The sequence below is a fragment of the Aphelocoma coerulescens genome, chromosome 2 (assembly GCF_041296385.1).
Source record: "Aphelocoma coerulescens isolate FSJ_1873_10779 chromosome 2, UR_Acoe_1.0, whole genome shotgun sequence".
NCBI lineage: Eukaryota > Metazoa > Chordata > Aves > Passeriformes > Corvidae > Aphelocoma > Aphelocoma coerulescens.
The window spans coordinates 6,433,428-6,454,989 of NC_091015.1; the positions used below are offsets into that span (position 1 = coordinate 6,433,428).

Genomic DNA, 21,562 nt, shown 5'->3' on the forward strand with positions numbered 1-21,562 from the left:
TGGGGAGATTGGGAGGCTGCTGTCACCGGGAGCAGTGCCGGTTTCCAGGAACAGATGGAGGTGATGGACTTTTGGATGGTGTCAGTTACTCCTGCAGGGAATTCCTGGCCACAGACAGATATGGTGCAGCCACACAGCGAGGCCATCACTCAGGTGAGAGATCTTGGCCGGGAAAACCCAGCCCTGGGCCAGGGCCTGTTCTGAGCTGGGCTACTTGGTGTAAGCAGGAATTTGGAGTTTTGCCCTGTATTTGAGTGACTAGGGGCTTTGGTGAATAGGAAGCACAGAAGGAAAAACCTCATCCCATGGGAGGTGCTGTCACAGCACTCAGCTTCCTGCTATCATACTGAGAATTTATCTGTGAAGAAAGAAACTCTGCCTGGGGCTGATTTTTAAGCCCCTGTGTCCAGTACCTCCTCGCTGGCTCCTGGAGTGGGTGGTGGCTGTGGCTGCCACAGGAGCAGACAAATCAATAACACCAGGGAAGAGCTCGGGCCTGGCTGCTTCCTGCTGCTCTGTGATGTGTCTTGGAACCTTTTTTTAGCCTGGACCGTGCTGAGAGCTTGCTGGGAATGTCTCTGGAGTCCAGCAACACCACAGCGGCAATATCAAGGTTCAACCCCACTCCTTTGCTCACTCCCCCCTCCTGCAGGATGGAGGAGACTGGAGAGGGTGTTAAGTGTTCAGACTGATGGGTTGAGATGAGGCTGTGGCACCCACTGTGAAAGTTAGGATGCAACTTGCACTGGAGAACAGGGAAGGCACATGCTTCTCCCTGGTGGAAGCAGACACAAATCCTGGAAGAAGCAGAAACCAGACACATCAAATGACAACAGGAGGATGCACTTTATAGATGTAAAATATTTTTATTCGTAAATGCTGATCTTCTAAATCTGTTTCCACAAATTCCAAAACCCATAACACTCTGTATACTTCAAAAAATTCTTTTTTTTGTGGTGTTTTTGTATTTTTTTTGCCAACATTAGATACTATTATACAGAACAGAAAAAACTGTAGGACAAATACTGGTAGGATGTTGGAATATTGTACAAGAGAAGAAAAATATTCAAGAAACAATTTAATACAGCTATTTATCAAGAGAAAAATATATACAATTGATTTATTCTGTAAGATAAAAATACATCATGCCATATACATTACAAGTTCAGAACTGTATTACTGAATATACCAACAGTTTACAGTCCACTTTAATTGTGCACACAAAAAAAAAAACTTCATTTTTTTTTTAATATTTAGCCTGTGAAGTGTCAGTACCAGAATTTTAAGTACAAAATAAAAAGCTAACCTGGTTCAAAATGCTGATTAAATTTCTACAAGCAAACACAAAACAGTGTTTATTTTTTTAAAGAAATGTAAACAAAAACAATCCATACAAACACATCTTTAAATTACATTTTCCAAAACCCTATTGCCAGAGTCCTGCAGCTGCAAGCACATTACACCTAATTTTTTTCCTTGTTTTCCTTTTAAGAAGGCTATCGCATCAGACTGAAGCTCCAACTGATTCTATGCTGTTTACATGATTTAATGTAGGCTGAACAGTCACCTAATCCTTGACTACTTTTGCTGAAGAAAAAAAAACCATGTCCAGCCTCTATTTTGGGTGGTTTTAGCAGTTATTCACAGTTATCACAAATTGTAAGCACAAAAAAACCTGACTTAAGAAATAGGGATGCAACAATATAATACAAATAAAATTAATCTAAATTACCCAAACATCTACAAAAGTCAGAGTTGTAATATACATGCCTTTACCAGGCTTAAGGTTTACTTAAAAAAATTCTCATAAGACCACAGTTGAGACTGCTTTAAACATACAAAACCCCTCTCTTTAAATTGAGATTTTGGTTATTCCGAACTGGGAATCACATGTCCGTGAGCACATGAGATCGTATTGTAACATCCCTATCAACGTTTGAGAATAAGCACCCGAACTGCTGCAGAGTCTGGTAGCATTTGGTCAATAACTATTTTTATACTGTATTTTTTTTTTCTCAAAATATTTACACTTTTATACAAAGTAACAGAGTTTGTTAGTTCTGCAGGTAACAGCAGCAGCTTGGCTTTCTTCTAACTTTCTTTTTAAAAATAGCTTCATTCACTTATTCAATAATAAATACAAAAAGGTTCTCTTATTTTACAGAAATCAAAAACTACAATAAACTGACTCATGGAATCAAGTATTTAAATGTATTTTAGTGCAAGTTATTTTTTCCCTTAGCTCTATCCCTAAGGAAGTCGTTTCAGTACATTCCTTGTTCAGTGGTGTCTACTTTTATTTAAAATTTTTTCTTTAATTAGAGGGCCTGCCCCTTTATCAAATAAGGCTGTGGCCAGCACTTTGGACTTCTCCCTTTCGCTGGTGATTTCAGTCTTACATTCATAGTGGCCACCTGCCCTCCTGCAGGTCAGCCAGCGGTTCTTTGCCCAAGTTAAACAGTTTCTCCTTAGTGAGCTCAAAAACAAAAGTGCTGGACCATTCTGTTAACTCAGTTTCACCTCCACGTGTCTGGAAAGTCAGCTTCAGATTTTGCCGGCTTGCTTCTGGTGCTTGTTGGTTTGTGGGTTATTTTTCCTTTTTTTTTTTTTTTCCTTTTCTTTTTAAATACTTGTGTAGCAATCTGTATTTCCAGAAGTGATTTTTTTTTCCCCCTTCAGAAAGGCAACAATTTTCTGTCGACAAAATCAAAATGTGAATCACTTCTTCCTAGGGACAAGCAACCCTCAAAGACAGCAAGGAATGCATTCTAGTTCATCCACTTTCGGCAGTTTACAGCTCCACAGTGACATGGAATCTTGTGCTGGTCATCTTCAAAATCAAACTTATAGTCATAGCAAAGCTGGAAAGAGAGGCAGGAGAGTGGTTATGGAACAGCTGGGATTTGCTACAGCTTTCCCTATAGCTACAGGTTAACAGCAGAACACAGCAGAGGCTGCACTGTAAGGGGACAGTTTTACAGGAAAGGGGAAGGGAAATGTCACCTCCTCCCAGCATAAACAAGTTGTGCCACTGGCCAGAAATCATGAATGGATGCACGTGGCAAGAGGGGTGTAAAGCCAGAACCTGCCCTACCTCTTCTCCCTTCTGGATTCTTCTGCTGGAGCTGATGATAATTTTGTGTCCTCTCTCAAAAGTGACCACCTCAGCCACGCAGTTGGGCGCACATGAATGGTTGATGTACCTACAAAGGAAGAGTGGGACAGATGAAACCTTTTAGGAACACCCATCCCCTTGAGGCAGATCTGAACCAAACCTCAGGATGGCCATAGCTCCACGGGCTCACCGCCTTTTCACTTGTAATTACATTACTCTGTACTTTTTCTAGGTAAAGAAACATGAAAAAAAATCAAGTGTCAAAAAAAAATCGAGGATCAAAAAAAATTCTTTTCTTCATAGCTGCCATGAAATGTCAATGAAAGATGAGCAAAGCTGATGGAAGAGAGACAGCTGGGACAGTTTGAATGCACCAGCTCAGAAAAGAAACCCCACAAACTCAGAGCCTCCAACAGCCCCAAGCCAAGGTGGGGGATGCCCCAGGAGGATGTCAGGGACCCCTCCAGGGCCACCCACCTTGCAGGGCCTCCCGTCAGAGTGGCGTCGATGACGTGGTCGTTGTCAATGCGGAACATGTACACGCCACGGTTCTGAAAGGCACAAGTGGGACAAGAACTCTGGTGAAGTTTTACTGCATTGCCAGTGATGAACCAACAACATGGGCCAGCTCCCAGTGCCCTCCTGCATTCCAGATCAGGCACTGCCCCCGGGCTCATGAGGGAAAGCACTGTCATGTACTGCCTGTATCCCCACGGGTTTCTGAGGGATGATGGGTCATAAACACAAACCAATTCAGGTTCTCCTGAGAATTTCCATACTGCCTTTCATCCAGGATATTTGAGTGCTTCCCAGACAGGCACTAACTGTTACAATGCCATCAAGTCACACAAAGGAATTGGCTTTAAATTTAAGAAGTTCTCATTAAAAACTGAGGTCCTAACACCTCTGCCAGAGCTGTGTCCTCCCTACCTGGCCAGGGTGCTGTGAGATTTATTAAACACTGAAATACTCTAATAACAATCCCTGTGTATTCCTCTGGTTGTATTTTTACGGCATTTATGGCACAGCAGAAAACAAATCAGGGGACCTGAATTCATCAGGCACAACAGCATTTGTTTTGTTGTATGAATGTCTGAATGGGGAAGGGGAAAAAGAGAATGAACAACCAACCTTACCTGAGATTCATAGAGCTTCTCCTTCCTGTTTGCTACCTCATTGCGGATAATTGTTCCGATATATTCAATGACCATTGTGTGCTTTTCAATGTCTCGAGCAGCATATAAACCCAGGCCCTACAGAAAGTACATTGGGAGTTAGCAACTTCACACTCACACTGTGTTCCTCACCATTCCCCAAACCCACAGTGGAAAGGGAAGTAGTTGAAGAGAGGGAAGCAGCACTGAAGAGTAACTGATGCTTTAACAGCCCAATGCAGAATCCAGCCTCACAGAGATCCAAGAAAACTCAGCTGCTGTCTCAGTAAGAAAGCTGCTCTTACCCCTCTGACACCTGACTGTGCAAAGGCTATAGATTCACTGAGAAATAAAAGTGGGTCGTGCTAGACCAGAGACACCTGAGAGGAACCCAGGCATGGCGAAGTCCAACCTAAAATAAACAACAACCGTGTCCACACACAGCCAGATTAGTGACAAAGCTTTTCCAAAACATTCTGTGGGGCAAACCAGCAGCCTCACATAAATCAACAGATTTCATATAGTTACAAGGGCAAGCAAGCACTGAGATTTTCCTGCTGGTCTTGTACCACTTCATCAGCTTGGCCTGAGCATCTCATGCTTCCACTGTGTATTTCTATTTTTATTAAGTTTTACTAAGGTTTTGAGAAATAGGTTAAAACCCCCAGAACATCCCAAAACCTGAAAAACCCATTTTTCTAGATGACTTTAACAAATGAATTTTTAAGACATTTATAATTGGAAAGAAATCTTACTTAAGGTAAATCTATGCAATTGATGTGCCACGTAAAAATTGCTGATTTTGGGACGAGACTGGACAGAATTTTCCAACAGGTTTAGTTTCAAATTTTAATCTAGATTTATACAAATAATTATATATAAAATATGACATCTACAGAATTCAGCTGTAAAACAGGTATGAATAACAGCATATGTGATTTTCTAAATATCCATTTTCCGCTGTGGGAACTGACCTGAATGCGAGAGCGAGCCAGGTACACGTTGGATTTCCACTCGGTTTTCATCTTGCGGTACTGAGAGGACTTGGAATGGACGAACTGTTTGCTGTAAGGCGCGTTCAGCTCCCCCGTGACTGTGCTCTGAAAGGACTTCGATGTGCTGGTGCTATTCAAGGTGTGAGGCCTGTAGGAATTGGGCATGTAACAGGAAAGAATACAAGAAAAACTGAAGATTTCTCTGAAAACAGCCAGGAAACCCATTAAAAATCCTCTCAGACATACAGACACTTAAAGCCAGCTAGCAGTGACACAAAGCAGTTCCTCTGACCGGGGCATGCACATTCACAGCCAAGGACGACAGGGTTTGTAAGCAGCAGACGAAAAGCACAAATAACCCTAAAGCAGCCTATAAACCCTGGGCTGTACTATGTGAAATTAAAACAAAATACCTTAACACAAACCTCTTGACATGGGTACTCATTTTAGGCTCGGCACGGGCACAGCCCGTGGGGTTGATGGCAAGAGGAAGTTCCATTAAGGGGTTTCGGCCATAGCGGAAAGTGTAGTTCTCACAGGCCTCAACCCCTGGCAGCTGCAAAAAAGAGAGAGAAAAAGAAAAAAATTACAAATAATTATGTGTTTAATTATGTGTCTAACGAAAGGTTTACTTTTCCACACTTCTTTCTGCTCCCCTTCTCGTGTGCCTAGCCAGCAACTGGGATGATCCAGCAAGAACTGGGGTGGTGAACTCACCGATTCTGCAATCCTGGCCACTGCAGAGACTGTCAAACCAAAGAGGTCTTCACCCTTCAGATAGCCGGGGAACAGCTGGAGCATTTCAGATTCTTTTCTAACAGAAGCAACGGGCTCCAAGATTTTATCCCACACACCTACACAACCATCAGGAGAGAATTACAGTCATCAAAAAAATAAAAGACAAAAAACCAAATGCCTGAGGATATGGGAACCAGAACTCAGTACTGAGAAAGCTTTTGTCTTTGACTGCCTATACAAACAGGCCAGGATCTAAAAAGTGAAGTGGAGAATGATTTGGTGAGTTGCTAATTTTTGGGACTGAACAAATCCCAAATAAACACACCATTGATTCTGCACCCTCAGTTCTCAGAAATGAAGCTTTCAGTGTTCTCAGCATGGAAACTTCCAGTCCTCTGACAAGAACACGGACAGGTTCTCTTGAGAAATCCTGCAAAAGTAGGATTTTCTGCAAGTACATGATATAATCTATTTTCACTGATTGTTTGTAGTCAGTGCTTGTTCTCTGTGGGCAACTCCCTGGCACTGGTCTGACTGGGCAGAGTGGGGCTGAGGATATTGACACCCACAGCACCAAGGCCTCAAGACCCGGACGGTTACAGGCCTCCAGCACATCCACAAGCTGATTTCCAAGACCTGCCCATATGTTTATGGACACACTGACATTCATAACCCTGACAGAGACATTACCCACTCTGAGAACAACATGGTCACTCAGCTGTTTTTAGAGCTCCCTAACTTGAGCCCAGCTGATTTGAAGAGAACTGAGCAATGGCTCTGTATTTAAACAAAGTCACTTTTCATGAAAGGAAACCTGCGCTGACTTTCCTACTGCTTTAATTCATTTTCAATACTCAATCTTGGGTCTCCTCTGTGGACTTGGAACAATTCTTCTGATCTGCAGCTTATACAATTTCTTTAGAGGTGTCCAGAGTCTTCACAGCACGGTATTAAAAATGGGCCTTGGAAGCTCACTATAAACATTACATTAGAACAGCGCCTGCAACAGTTGTTTCAAACAGGTCTCGTACCACAGGAATCAGCAGTACCCCAATGAACAGCCAACCCACAAATTCACCATCTTAGCTCACAAAATTTACCTTTAGGTGTTGTATCAGTCAGGACCAGATCTTCATGGCCCTGCTCCACCACCTTGATGACGAAGAGCGGGAGCCCGTCCTTCTCCTCGATGGAGCAGAGATAGCGGCAGCGCCTGTTGGCGTACCTCATGCTCCAGTACAGCCGGCTGGCCTCGTAGCCCACGGGGAAGAGGGCTTTGGAGGAGTGGAAGGCCTGCATCTGCTGTGGCAGCAGCTGGCCCACGGCATGGAAAATGAGGCTTCCCACACGGAAGGTGTGGTCGCGCTCCCCGCGCTGGACGATGCTGGCGATCTGCCGCACCTCGTCACGCTGCACGTACACCCTCCGGAACACTGCGAAGTAACTCAGCTCCTGCTCATGAGTTCCCTTTGGTTTGTGCATGGGGCAAAGCATGGTCTTGTCTTTGAAAAACATGCATTGTGCTTTAATGGCACAGGTAAAGTGATAAATATTGGTGCACCTTAACCTGTGGCAACCGCTGGTGGCACCCATTTTGTGACAGAACATGCATTTCATCTGCAGGCCTCTCCGCAGTGCTAGTTCCACATTTATTAAGGCACCAGCTTGTGTCTCATAGACTTCTGTAGACCAAAGAGCACAGTTCAAATGGACCCAAAGGTCTAAATCCAGGTTGAGAAGCCTTGCTGGTCCATCAGTTAATCCATCGCCTTCCTCATGACAGAAGCAACATTTCCTGTAGTCTTTAGGCACAGGATCTGGTTTAAGGGTTGTGCCCAGTTTTTTAAGAAACTCATCTATTTCTTCTTCACAAGGAGGTTTGAATGATCCTTTAGGAATCACAATCTGAATGCTCCATTTTTTCCATTTCATCCCTTTCCATTTCTTACTGGGAGGCCGGCAGTCCTCCAGACTGCTGTGTATTGCTTTTAACCTGGGTTTGAGTTTCACCGTTACCTTCAGCTCATCCGGTTTTGCCTCTACCTTGGCTGCTTCAAATGCAGGGGGGAACATGATGGGGGGTGATGAGGGTGGAGAAACCTTTTCCTGCAGCTGAGGCAGACAGTGGACGTCCAAAGTGGAGATGTTGTTGCTGTACTGATGGAATGCTTTGGGTGGCCTCTCCTTCATCGGTGACTGTGGCAGGGCTGGGACCGATTCCTGATAATCAACAGAAAACTCTTTAAGAAAAAGATACCAAAGTTGTTAACCATTAAACGTGTCCTGAAAACAAGGGCAGCTCAGTACAGGAGAGGCTTCTCCAAATGCCTCAAATCAAGATGCAGCAACAGAGAAAGACGGAAATTATCCTGACCCATGTTACCACAGCTTGGGCCGGGATTTGGAACAGGAGATTCTCCCAGCCTACCCAGAACGTGGTGCCCTTTAACACATGAGAGAAAGCACAGATAATCCTTTGTCCAAGTTCTGAATGAATGCAAAACTCCTCAACTGCCCTCAGTGAACAAACTGCCAGCTTTAGTTCTCAGAAATTCTTAGAAAGTTTTGTTACAACACAAAGTAACCTTAAAATATGGGTCACAGAACTAATTTAAAGCATAAGAATCTGGTGTTCAGTACAAGCAGAAAATTTAGAACTAATGCCACATATTTTTTTCCTGGAAACAAGTGAGGAGAAATTCCTGCAGGGCTCTGGATTAGATACACCTTGAGGACTTGAACTATTCAGTCACAGTAAACAAGAATTACACCTGCAGAGATTTGTGAAAAAACAAACCTAAGAGAGAAAACAAGAACAACAAAGAAGTTTAGATTATGAAGTGCTTAATGTGGTTTGTGTGATTAATCTTGAAAGAGTAAATTAAAGGATCAAGAGGCTGAACATGACATTTAATTAACTTAATTAGGTACATGCTGATGCACTTGTAGAGGAATGTTACCCTGTTTATATACAACTGAAAATGAGCTACACAGGACACTAAAAGGATGTGGATGTACACACAGTTATCTTCTCCAGGGTTGCATTTTTTTTGTTCAATTTCTCCTGAGAAAGTAAGTAGGATGCTCTTGAAGGAAGACTTCAAACTATACAGTCTATACAAGACTATGAGAACACATTAATTAGGTAAAGCTTGAAGGACATGGCCTGTTCTGTCCAATGGTTTAGGGGAAAAAAGGCACATTTGATCTAGAAACAACAGAAGACAAGTTAGTTAAAAGTACTCAAAAAATTTTAACTGTGAGAAACTCAGCAGGATCATTCAGTCTTGAGTGAAGACTATGTCACTTTTAATGACTGAATAATTAGATAAATTTAAGTTCACCTTCCTCTGACCCTGGACACAGTACAAAATGATGCCCCATTTCTCTCAGGTGTCAGACACCCCTTGCAGTGTCTGCAGGTAGAGAACTACAGCACAATATCCCCTACCACCTGAGAAAATTCCATGGCCTAATTCCACTTTCAATTGAAGGAACTTCTTCAAATGTCCTTCTCCAGTAATCAGAACCTCCTTTTGCTGGTCACTGTCAGCTCACAGGCTCCTTACTGTTTTGGTATCAAAGCTTTAGAAGGGCAGCCTTGCCCAAATAAAGTCAGGGAACAGGATTGTGTTTTCCCAGTTACACTGAACAAATGAAACTCCTTTTGCAAACTTGCTGCTCAGGTATTATTTTCACAGTTGTAATTTTTTTTTTTAACCATATAAGCCAAATCCAAGTGCAGGATACACCCCCTAAAAACATGTCTGTGGTTGTGTACAATGCCCAGAGAATGGCTTTGAGACTGCATCTTCAAAGCCTGGGAGGGCAGCCAAAGGTGGAGACTTTTCTGCCATGGCTCTGTCAGACAGAAAGTTCTGCAAATATGATTTTTATTTCACACTACTGGTTCAGAATCTCAACATCTGAATATAGAGCAATTAATTTATAAACCTCCCCAGTGAAATGCAAGCTTCCCCCTTGCCCCCTTTCTGTTCTCCAACAAACAGCTGCAATAATTTCAGCTCACTTGGGTCTGACAATGTTTGATACTTACTTTGTTCTCTGAGTTTTTTGCTTGCACAGCTGCTGAATAAAGAACAAAGCAGTTGTTGCTACAGAATACAATGTCCTTCATTTTATCTGAGCCTTCTTGGGAATCCTGGGAATCAAACACAGAAGAGTACCAAAAGTGCATTTTAATACCATTTTTCACATAGTAAGTGTAATGAAACAAGTCTTCCAATCTGGCTGAAAACTCTTTTATTTGTAGAACATTTGTGAAATAATGAGCGATGCTGTGATATAAATACTTGATTATTTGACAGATCTAACATTGCCACCACCTACACCCTTGTTCTTCAGCATTTCCTGCCTTTCACAGAAGTTTAACAATCAAAATAAAGCATTCTACACCATGCACCCATCTGCTCCATAGGCACTCTTGCAAAGCAAAATCCATTTTCTTTTATCTTTAGATGGCAAAAGAATGTCTCACTTCAGCCTAATCAAAGCCAGATCACACTGTTTTATCTACTGATCCATCTGCAAAACCTTACAGAGAATTCAGTGCATTCCTGCCTGCATGAACTCTTTCCTCTATGCAAGTTCTGGCTATGTCTTTGTGGTGTAGTCACCTCCTGGTCACTGAAGAGCAATGGCACTTTTTGAAGGAACGACAGTTCCCAGTGTAAGGACAAGAGATTGTGACTGAAATCTGATTCCTGCCCAAAAGGAGTTCAAGTATTCCTGCTCTTACAGTAATTCCTGACACAGCAACATGGCTGCCTCACAAAGGAGTTTTTTTTGAATGGAGGTCCCTGAAGAGGGCAGGGAAGGGGGTTGGTAGCAGAACTTTGGAAACTCCCATAGATGGGGACCTATTTTATGAAACGTACTGGAATTCATTTTGTATCAGTAATAACAACTTTGCCATTTTTGAGCTGTACTGCAAATGTGCTTGAATGTCCCACCCTGAATTAGGCCACACAGGGATGGGGGACTACACAGGCAGCTGGAAGTGCTCTCAGCTGGCAGGACAAACAGGACTTTGTGCTATCCCTTGCTTTAAGGAGCCCCAGCAGAGTGCAGGGCCCTGCCCACTTCAGTACTGACCTGTTTGAGGAAGGGCAGGTCTTTGAAGGATTTCCTCACCCCACTGCCCAGAACCACGACCTTGCAGTGGGAGCACCAGCGAGGCCTCAGTGCTGAGCCTTCTGCCATGTTCTGGCTGTGATCCTTGTAGCCAGCCAGACCTAGGGAACAGATTATCTGTCAGAGGCTGTATCAATCAAACCAAACTTATCAGAGATCACAGTACTATTCACTGGTCTAGAGGACTAGCATCCTCCTGGACAGGGCATGGAAGGAGAGCTTTAAACCTTTACCTGATGGATAAATTGTATAAATCAGACCAAAACCAACTGTGTAAACAAGGCAAAAAATACATTCTTGTGTAAAAATGACAAAATAAACTAACACGGGAATACAGGCTTAAATAACCATGTCAAGCTTTCCAGCATGGGAACAATCTTTCTGAATGATGGATTTAAAACCAGACTGGACCAAAAACCCCCCCAAAACCCAGTAATATTAGGAGTTATGGGAGAAATGTCTCACTGAAAGTGATGTAAACAGATAATGGAAATCAGAGATGCATGAGAACTACTCATGGTTAAATCCAGGAGCATCCACATCATCATGTAAGAAGAGAGAAGTTTTATTTGGAACAAGAATCAACTACTGAACTCTAGAGCATGAATTTATATGAGGCTGAAATGTATCAATACTGACTTGGTTAAAGCCTGGTACTGAACACCTGGAAGTTAAAGCCCACTCACCATTGCTGTTGGCAGGGAAGGGCACATTGGGCTGCTTCAGTCCATAGGGCCCCACGATCCTGGCAGGTCCCATGGATCCTGCCTGGGGACCCTGCAGGAGCAAGTGCTGCCTGTAGTCCATAGATGGGTTCCCTCTGTGAGTGTTGGTGGCTGCCATGGAGGATGGGATGTCTGGAGCGTTACTGACCTCGTAACTGTTGGGAATTCTGACGTGGAGCAGGTTGGAGAATGCTGCTACAACGCTACTGATGTTCTAAAAACAGTAATAAAAACAAACCTTTGTTTACATCTGACAGGAAGTTCAGACAGCAGAAATACAAACTATTAGAAGATTGCAACAGCAGCATTATTGCACTGTAAACCCCTCAGAGTCACTATATATAAACCAAATTAACTGCTATTGTACTTTATGTATGTAATACAAGTTTATTCCTTTTACCTCAGCAGCTGTGGGATGTAAAGTAATTGCTACAGAGATAAGGCCAGATTTAGGACCATTCTGGGATGGTCCAAGCTGGGAGGCAAAGAAGCCAGAACCAGGTAATGCTCCTGAACCAGGTTCTGATTTTATGTAATTCCTTTTGGCTTCTGAACCTGAAAACAGAACACAATACAGCAGGTTAATCCTGCACTTACAGGAATATAGAAAAAAACAATCCTAGTTGTATTCACTCTGCTGCAGCCTCACCTTTCCCAGTGCTGCTGGGTAGGATGGGAATGATGGGAGATGGGACAGGTTCTGGGTTCTCCTCCTTTACAACTGACAAGTCTGGGTAGCGACTGATCTCCATTCCCACCACGCTTTCAGGAGAGGAAGAAGGAACAAAGCTATCAGGAGTGTCCCTGTCCTCACAGTGATCTTGAACCCTAGAACAAAACCCAAAAAAGCTGTTTTGGAAATGGACTAAACTTTTGGTAAGCCAAAGTTATAAATCGTGACAGGAAGCTAAAATGAACTTGCTTCTTGCTACGGGTCACGGAACACAAGTAGGTGGTCAGCTGTCACTCCTGGGTATCTCGTATTCCACTGCACACTTATTCCATTTCTTGGGAAAGATCCATGAAGAAAGACACTAACAAAGCCACACCCTCTGTTCCCCATGGCTCTATCTACCAGTGTGAAAAATTAGCATTTAATATTTGGTATTTAATATTAAAATATTTAATATTTGATATTTTAATATTTTATCTGTCTGGCCTTTGTCCATATACAAGCTCCAGAGTTTCAGAGACACCAATATTTCAGGTAGGCAAGTGCAAGGGAGGCAAAAGGGAAGATCTCTGCAAGGAGACTCACGTTCCAACCAGTGTTTCTCACCTGGGAAACTCAGTGGAGTTGTGCAGGTTCAGGCTGGCTCTTGCACAGTCCTGCTGCTGCTACAGCAGTCACCTGTCATTACAGCCCCACACTGCTCCAGGAAAAATACCTATTCGTATCATTTTCTTCTACTTTTAAGAGTGCCAAGTAAGGAGTTCCTAAAAGTTTAGCAGAATCTAGAGTCTAGCAATGGCCTGAATCACCTATTTCACTATGCTGCTCTCTACACATGGAATGTTAAGAGTTAAAATGATGCCATTCCATTCTCTGCCCTTCTGTGGCTGTGCACAACGGATTTTGTTTCTCCACACCTTCACAGTCTCATCCACTGGAAGATCACAGAATCTGCTCCAAATACCTTTCTGAAGATATCAAGGAAAACCTACCTTAACTCCTCCTGGTTGTTGTGAGGTGGTGTTGGAAGTGAAGCGGGAACATCCACAGTTTTGGGGCCCTGAGCCATTGCTCTGGCTAATAAATCATCTTGTGGTCTGAAAGGCAACTGGAACTGCTTTGGCCCCAGAGCTTTGGTAACTGAAAGCAGAAAGGCACAGCACAATGAGACATCTGGGCAGCTCTTTCAGAGACAGACATGCTGCCCGCTGGGTGTGGGTGGGGCCTGATGGTGACACCACTCTCAGACACTTGGGAGTTCAACAAATTGTGACTGTTGAGGATTAACTTCCATTTTTACAAAAAACCTGCACATTTTGAGCGAACAGGGCTTGAAAGGCTTTTGAGTGTGTCTTCTGCCACCATGAGAGGATGTTTGTTTACTTTAAAAAACCCACAAAAGTACAAAAAATCAACATTTTCGTAACAACAAAGGAAAAGGGGTATGAAAAAAAGGATTTTAATCACTGAATAGTCTTTACAAGGAGTCAGTAGAAAGAACAGAAAGCAATTTTACCTGTCCAAATTATAAACATCAGGAAATACATACTGACTGCACACATTCTGGATAGACAGCTTTGAGCTCACTCAACCAAGGAGCTCACGCCAGTCCTTTGTACTGGACCCAAAGGTTTACTTACTGATCTTAAGGTTTACTTTTTCATTTCTTAAGAGTGTGTCTAGCTCTCAACATGTTTTCGAAAGGGAACAAGGCAAAGGCACCAACACCTGACACTATATGGGTGTAAAATATTGCTGGGTAGTAATGATTACAACCTTAAAAAGTTGGGGCATTTTGTTTCTATAAAGCAGTACTACAACTGAGAAGCATCCTAGGAGATAACCTGGAGGAGACTGAGGGGAGACCTCACAGCAGCCTTCAGCCTCCTCATGATGGGATACAGAGGGGCAGGCACTGATCTCCTCTCTCTGGTGACCAGTGCAGGGATCTGAGGGAATGGCCTGAAGTTGTGCCAGGGGATGTTTAGGTTGGATATCAGAAAAAGGTTCTTCACCCAGAGGGTGGCTGGGCACTGAACAGGCTCCCCAGGAAAGTGGTCACAGAACCAGCCTGACAGAGTTCAAGAAGTGTTTGGACAACGTTCTTGGTCACATGGTGGGACTCTTGGGGGTGTCCTGTGCTGGGCCAGGAGCTGAACTCGATGATCCTGGTGGGCCCCTTCCAACTCAGTTTATTCTGTGATTCCAAGATCTGTTTTGTCATTTGCTACAAAAAGGACTCACTTGACAGTACCAACACTCATGACCCTTACCATCGTGGCCTCCCAGCACTCCAGCCTTGCCAGCGAGTTCCTCCGTGGTGGCGAAGCCGTTTACCAACTTCTGGCAGGCCACAGGCGGCGGCGTGGGCGGGAGAGAGGCCGGGGGGGTCGGGGGATTGCTCAGATTGTTCTGCTGCATGACATTAATAAAGAACATCAGGATGGAACACAGGGAGAGAACCTGCCTTGTTCCAGTACCAGACAGCGTAACCCACTCAGAGTTTTACACCTCAATGCAGCACTGACAAGCAGCCACAGTCGATGCCCAAGCATGTGACCAAATATAGGAAAGTATCTACTGTAAAAGACACGGTGATTGGCTTTTCTTGTATCAGTGGTATCAGAGAAACAGCTTACATGAGTACATTGCCAAATACATTACCAAAAGAAAATGTGGCTAAACTGTTTACAAAAACGCACAAGTAACATTTTAAGGAACAGTTTCAAATGAGTTCCTACAGTTTCAGCAAAGGTCCCAACTCCATGCTGAGAGAGCTAGACCACAGTGACTCTCCAGCACCACAAACAAGTCAGTTGTCACTGAAGGAGAAGCTGCCTCACGTTCAGCACAGGAGTAGCTGTCACTGAAGCAGCTACCAAGGAGCAGCAGATACTCTGCAAGTTCACACTCTGGGCTACTTCTCACCAGTTTATTCAACTGCCCATATGTTAAATGGAAACTAAATGAGAACTTCAGTATCTGTTGTTGTTGCTGCATGCCTACAAAGCTATTCCTCATTACTTACTTTTGACCACAAAAACTATTTCTGTAGGTCCCATTCTCAGCTTATGCACTGTGTAAGGCTGGAGAAAACACCACTCACTGGGTGTAACAGGTTTTTATATCAGGGTATCCAAGCAGCAACTTGATTCTGCCTGTTCAGTATCTTGCTGCCCTCCCAATATTGCCACTCTGATCTCAGAGACTGCATTTTAAATGCTGTGGGTTATTAACTCATCAAGAAACAGTCTATTTTGTTCTGAGTTCTCAGGTTCTTAGTTAGGGCTTGGTGGGCAAATGAGAAAAAGTCTATTTCTTATTTTATTCACATTAAGAAATGCTTTAATGCTTTCAATGACTTTGCGAAGTACTGAGAATTCAGTCTTTTCTGCTCCACAAAACTGCAATTACCATTTTCATTATTTAGCATCCATTTGTTAAAAGAGCATTTGTAGTTTTTAATTAGTTTACAACAACACAGTTTCCAGAACCAATTTCCACTTTCAGAGAGTAAAACAATGGTGACTGTTTCACCACTGCACTATCTAGTATAGCAATAGAAGATTATTTTTCTTCTAGTTGCATAAAAGGCAGGAACTCTGATGAGTAGAACTAATATAATGGACTTCTCTTCCCACAGAGAGCACACAACAGAAATCCAGATTAAAACCATACCTTGTAAATGAGCTGGGAGTAGTAATCTGAAGCCCCATCAAGAGTAGCGCTACCAAAACTTCCCATGAGTCGATTTCCACCATTTAGCTGGCCACTGCCATAGGGGAGAAAGTGTGCAAAGCTCACTCCAATTATTGGTTCCACCAAAGGCAGAAGAGAAAGTTGCTGTATTAAAAGAAAAAAAGCCAGAAATTAATTTAATACAGAACACTGCAATGTTCCAATCAGTAGAGTGATTTCTAATATAAAAGAAGAACTGGAATTTATCCACTGTCAGGAAACTGTCAAACACAGGCCTCTCTGTTTGTTAAGGAATGCAGTCCCTGTTCAGCTCCAGCCCCCTGCCAGCAACTCTGTGGCTTTGGGACTATCTACCATGTCAGCTCACCTTCCAAAATTAAACAAATCCCAAACTTTAAGTTCCTGATTTTGTGGAAGTTCTCATTTTCCCCACCCTGTGCTCAAAATTCAACTTAATGATCAACTTCACTTCCATCAGGAGAAATCCACTGTTCCACGTATCCTCTGGACTGCCCTTCCCAGCTCCTGCACCCTCACCTGTTTCAGCTGGATGAAGGTATCTGCATTAGGATAAACAGCCTGCTTTTCTTCTTCCTCTTTTTTCCTTTTCTTGGACCGAGGAGCTGCCTTCTCTCCTGTCCTCTGAGCCCGCTTGTTTCTCTGCTTCTTGGTTTCAGGTCCTACATCTGTTCTCTGGAGCTGGCTGTTACTGCACCCAAATGGACCTTGCATCTGGGCTCCTGCAGTTTGCTGGTGTGAAAAAAGGAAGTGCAGCAGAAATTTTGACATGTTAATACACAGTGCACTCCGATTTACTGTGCACGACTCTGCAAGCGCAGGCACAGCGTAGTAAATCTCACTGAAAACAAAGCATATTTTACTGGCAGGTGGAACTGCTGAACTGTCCCTACAGACAGAATTATGACCTCCTATTAACACTACTGACATCTGAAAACATTAAAATCTCACAGGCCAGAAATATTCTCTTTTTAATACCCCCTAAAATACAGTTACATGGGCATGAAACCCTGGAGATGTTCATGAGGGCCTAATGAAAGACAGACTTGGTGGCAGAGGAAAGGCGTGGAAGTTAATATAATACAAAAGTATTTTGAGGTTAGAAGCAAAAAAAAGTGTTGTGAAACATTTCTGGATTGTACCACTTGGTTAAATACTTCCAGTACAAATATGCAAAGCCTTTCTTCCCATGGAAGCATAGCTGGGTAAAAGGGATCAGAACGGGACTCTAATGCTACAGGGGCAAGCCAAAAAAAAGTCCATTATTTTAAAAATCCATTATTATTTTAAACAGCTCTACATGACCCCTACCACCAGTATTCTAATATTCCTGTCACATGTTTTTACTGCAGATGTTTAACATTTACTTAAATTACCTGCTGCTCACAATTACTTTTACGAGTATTTATTCCTTTTAAGTACACCTGAATTTTGTTTTAAGAATCAATTTAGAGTTTAGGCATTCAAAACCCAAAACCAGAGATTATGATTACAATAAAATGACCAAGAATTCTAAGTCTAAAGTATATCCTACCTCCACAGAAAGCACTTTTCTTTAGGTCTGTTTTTAAGGACCTTATAAATTAATAAATCATACAGACAACTCAGATGGAGTCACAGGAGAAAGCAGCCCCCAGACACACCAAGTTCTGTACAGACATGTACCAGTGAGTAATTAGGAATCATATTGTAAAATCCTGCCTTAATATTAGGAAGTGGTATTCTTAAAGACAATTTTCTGTAGAAAAATGGGGTTTTTTGCATTTCAGTGATTTCTGAATATGCTGACCTAAGAAGTCATATTAAAATTTATTCTTTTTTTAGCACAGGTGATTTACTTGTGGAGAAGAGGCAGGAAAGAGGCAAAAGTTCCTTAAAGCTGTTCCCTCCACCCTCATACTGGTAGGTTATGTCCCAACACATGCCCACAGTAAGGCACAGACTAGGCTAGGACTGCTGCTGATCAGAGTGTAACAAAACCAGTACCAGGCTCACCATTCCTTCAGCTGGACTCTGCTTCTCTGCTAGCTTTTTATCCCCAGAAGCCTCTTCTTCTGCTCGGCCGCTGTTTGCCGGTTTCTGATTTAGAAGAGATGAGGACTTCTTGTTTTTTAGCAGATGTTTCAGCAGTTCATTCCCTGACTCCCCTTTGGCTGTTGGAACACTGGGTGGCTGTGCTGGACTTGGAGCTGAAGAGGTCGGCTGTGAGGTGACCTTATCCTCCTCCACCTTAATACTGCTTGGATTTTCTGGTTTAGGCTCAGCTTGACCTGAGCACTGATCAGTTTCTGCCTTTTCCAGTTTCACTTCTTGGAGGCTGGTAGGTGTGTCTGTTTTAGTCTTTTCAGCCTCTGCATTCCCACCGGGCTGTTTCTGGGACGTGCTGCTGCTGCTGCTGCTGGGGAGCTTCCCCTCCAGCTCCGGGGAGCTCCGGCTCTCTCCTGCATTGGATGTCGAGGGGCCCGTTAACTCCACAGACTCCTGTTCATCCTGGTGCCGTGGCTCATTGGGGGTGTTCACTGTGGGGGTGGAGGTAGCATCAGAAATGGTTGGGGTTGATGGTGGGGTGATATCTGAGTGTGGAGTTGACGGGGCTTTTACTGACTCAGCATCATCGTCCTTTTTCTTTTTCCGCATCCTTTTCTTTTTGCCTTTCTCTTCTGGGATGATGTCAGAATACAGCTGGATGAGAGACTGGCCTGACACAGGGATGTTTGCTGCCTGGGGCATACCAGTGTCCGACCCACATGGGACACCACTCCCCAGCACCGGAGATGAAGGTACAGCAGAAGGAAAAGGAGGCCTGACCTGGTTCTGCGTAAAGGCAGCCCCGGGGAGATTCCCATGAGTTTGTTTTACATTATGGAAATTGGGGGATCCACCTGGAACAGCAGATGCATCAGATCCAAAAGCTGCAGGTCCCACTGGCCTTCGCTCTGTGCTTTGCAGAAAATTGGTGGCAGGAGGGGAGGTCACAGCACCCTGCTGCAGGATCTGCCCCATCTGCTGCTGCTGCGGGGACGGCTGCAGGGGCCGTGGGGTTTGCATGAAATCACAAGGCAGCTCAGAATTGAAGAAAGGTATCTGAGATAAGGATGTTTTGTTATTCAGCTCAGGCCCCATCATACTGTGCTGCTCCCGCTCCATCCTCTGCTGCAGAGCTCTCTGTCGATCCACCTCCTGCATCAGTTGGATGCGCTGCCGCTCCTGCTGCTCCCGTAAGCGCTCCTTCCGCTCCCGCTCCTGGAAACTTTCACTGAAAGGGTTGTTGTCCTCAAACTCCACCCTTGGGGGTGGCCCTGACTGTGCAGCTGCATTTGGGCCAGGCACAGGAGCAGGTGTACCAGGAGTAATTGGCAGTGGTGTCATTGGAGGCTGCATCCTTGCTGGATTCATGGAAATGTGACTCGCAGGGGCACTTGGAGGTTGCCATCCTGATAAATTTGCCATCCTGGTGGGGTTGGATTGCCCAGGCATCACCACTGTGTGCTGCTGATGCTGGAGCTGCTGTGCCACCATGGGGAAGCTCTGCTGACTCATTGCTGGTGCTGCTCCTCCTGGAACCATGGGAGGCTGGGCCTGGACCCCCGGCATTATGGAATGGGGAGCCATCCCACACTGCTGCTGCTGCTGCTGCTTGATCCGGTACTCCTCAATCAGCTCCGCGTGCTCCTTCTGCTGCTTCCGGATCTAAACATTGAAACAGTCATTATTCATCCCTGCCACGTACAGGCTGTGTAAGCAGCATAAACCATGTAACTCACCACTGTAATTCCAGGAGACAATGAACCTCAGGTCAAAACAGCGTTTCTGCAGTGTTTTTAATGCTAAACAGCCATTATTTCATTAGAAATACTCCCTGTCCCAAGACTTCAGACAAAACAGCAGCGCCTCAAAGTTCTAATTACACATCAAGACTGCACTGTGCTAGAGAATATACAAACCTAAACCAGCAGTGATCCTTGTCCTCCTACAGATCTTATCATCCATGCACAGGATACAAACAGTTGGGAACTGACAGGAAAAGGGAAACAGTGAGATGGATGATGTTCACACATCAGCAACATTTTTAAAAGATGTAACTCAAAAGGAAAAGTTTGCAGGATAACAGTGATGGATATTCCCAGTTGTTCACAGGCAGATCCTCAAACATCTCATGTCAGATGAAAATGCAACTCTGGCTTGAAAATTTAAAATTTTAAGACCAAAATAAACTCAATGCGGACACTACAAGTTATGCCTTTTAGTTTAGACAAACAGAAGTCGAGGGAAGGACGTGACACTGTCAACTGGACATGCAAGAGCCTTTCAGAAACACTGCAGATATCCAATTAAATTTGTCTCTAAAAAAATAAAAGGACTTGCAATCCACTGGCTGATGATACGTACATTACGGGAAATCTCTCTCTCACTAGAGAGAGTCATAATCTAATCTCATTAGATTATGACTCCAACAACTTATGCAGGGATGGAAAAACTCTGTAACATAATTCTAATTGTTTGCTAGCCCTCGCCTTTATCTGAGGCAAGGGATAAGCCAGAAAGCTCAGGGTAACAGTGATGCCACAGGACACACTTCAGGCTGCAGGAGAGATGCACCCAAAAGGTTATTTACACAATTATCCCAGGTCCAAGATGGTTTATGAGCTCTGTCTTGGCACTGACACTGCTGGATAAACAGTGCACAGAGCCACTGGATCCATGTGCACTGCACAGAACCAGTGCTCCAGGGCTTCTCCGTGGTCCTACAGCACTAAACCTGTGCAGGCTCTGTGGGGCTGTACCATGAAGCATCCAAAGCACCACAGCCTCCAGGGCCTGCAGGGGTGGATCAGCCGTGACTGTCCCTGGAATGAGCTGAGGTGTCCAAGGCCCCATGCCGAGCTCCCCCAGAGGCCCTGAGCCAAGCTGGAGATTTCAGCAGTGCAGGGAGAGCAGGGCAGAGCCTGTGAGCACAGGCACAGTGCCACAGGGGCCATCTGGCAGGGTCTACGTGGCTCCATGCCTGGCCAATAACCCTGTCTCACATCAGCTCCGGGGCACAGTCAGCTCCGGGCTCTCCGTGCCTGTGCCCAGGAACAGCCACTCGTAGGGATCCAAGAGCTCTTTTCTCTCTCCATATATACAGAGACTTTTCAAAAACTAACAGAAGCTTGACTGCAGAAAAATTACTTGATCTGATCCGAAAGAGTGGCAAATTGCTTCCAATAGAAGGTCCTTAAAACTAGACTTTAAACCTCATTTCAGCTCCTACAAGGTACAGAACAAAATGGTGCTTAGATGTGGATGAA

The 21,562-nt window shown here is 44.0% G+C and overlaps 1 protein-coding gene across 12 annotated transcripts in view; it reads right to left on the reverse strand.

Annotated features, from left to right (window-relative positions):
* Positions 1-846: 846 nt before the first annotated feature.
* The window catches only part of KMT2C (lysine methyltransferase 2C), a 195,768-nt gene continuing 175,052 nt past the window's right edge, over positions 847-21,562 (reverse strand). For 9 of the 12 annotated variants that reach the window (XM_069006367.1, XM_069006372.1, XM_069006373.1 and 6 more), the window contains 18 exons: positions 18,267-19,961; positions 16,791-17,003; positions 16,233-16,397; positions 14,828-14,969; positions 13,547-13,694; positions 12,531-12,709; positions 12,282-12,436; positions 11,843-12,095; positions 11,118-11,257; positions 10,060-10,164; positions 7,103-8,222; positions 5,982-6,118; positions 5,678-5,820; positions 5,244-5,412; positions 4,252-4,368; positions 3,593-3,666; positions 3,095-3,203; positions 847-2,861 (listed from right to left, as the gene is read on the reverse strand). In XM_069006367.1, coding sequence (XP_068862468.1) covers positions 2,769-2,861; positions 3,095-3,203; positions 3,593-3,666; positions 4,252-4,368; positions 5,244-5,412; positions 5,678-5,820; positions 5,982-6,118; positions 7,103-8,222; positions 10,060-10,164; positions 11,118-11,257; positions 11,843-12,095; positions 12,282-12,436; positions 12,531-12,709; positions 13,547-13,694; positions 14,828-14,969; positions 16,233-16,397; positions 16,791-17,003; positions 18,267-19,961 — 5,157 coding nt within the window. In that variant the 3' untranslated portion in view covers positions 847-2,768. The remainder of the gene's footprint in view (positions 2,862-3,094; positions 3,204-3,592; positions 3,667-4,251; positions 4,369-5,243; positions 5,413-5,677; positions 5,821-5,981; positions 6,119-7,102; positions 8,223-10,059; positions 10,165-11,117; positions 11,258-11,842; positions 12,096-12,281; positions 12,437-12,530; positions 12,710-13,546; positions 13,695-14,827; positions 14,970-16,232; positions 16,398-16,790; positions 17,004-18,266; positions 19,962-21,562) is intronic. The other 3 variants (XM_069006379.1, XM_069006369.1, XM_069006368.1) reach the window with 2 other exon arrangements.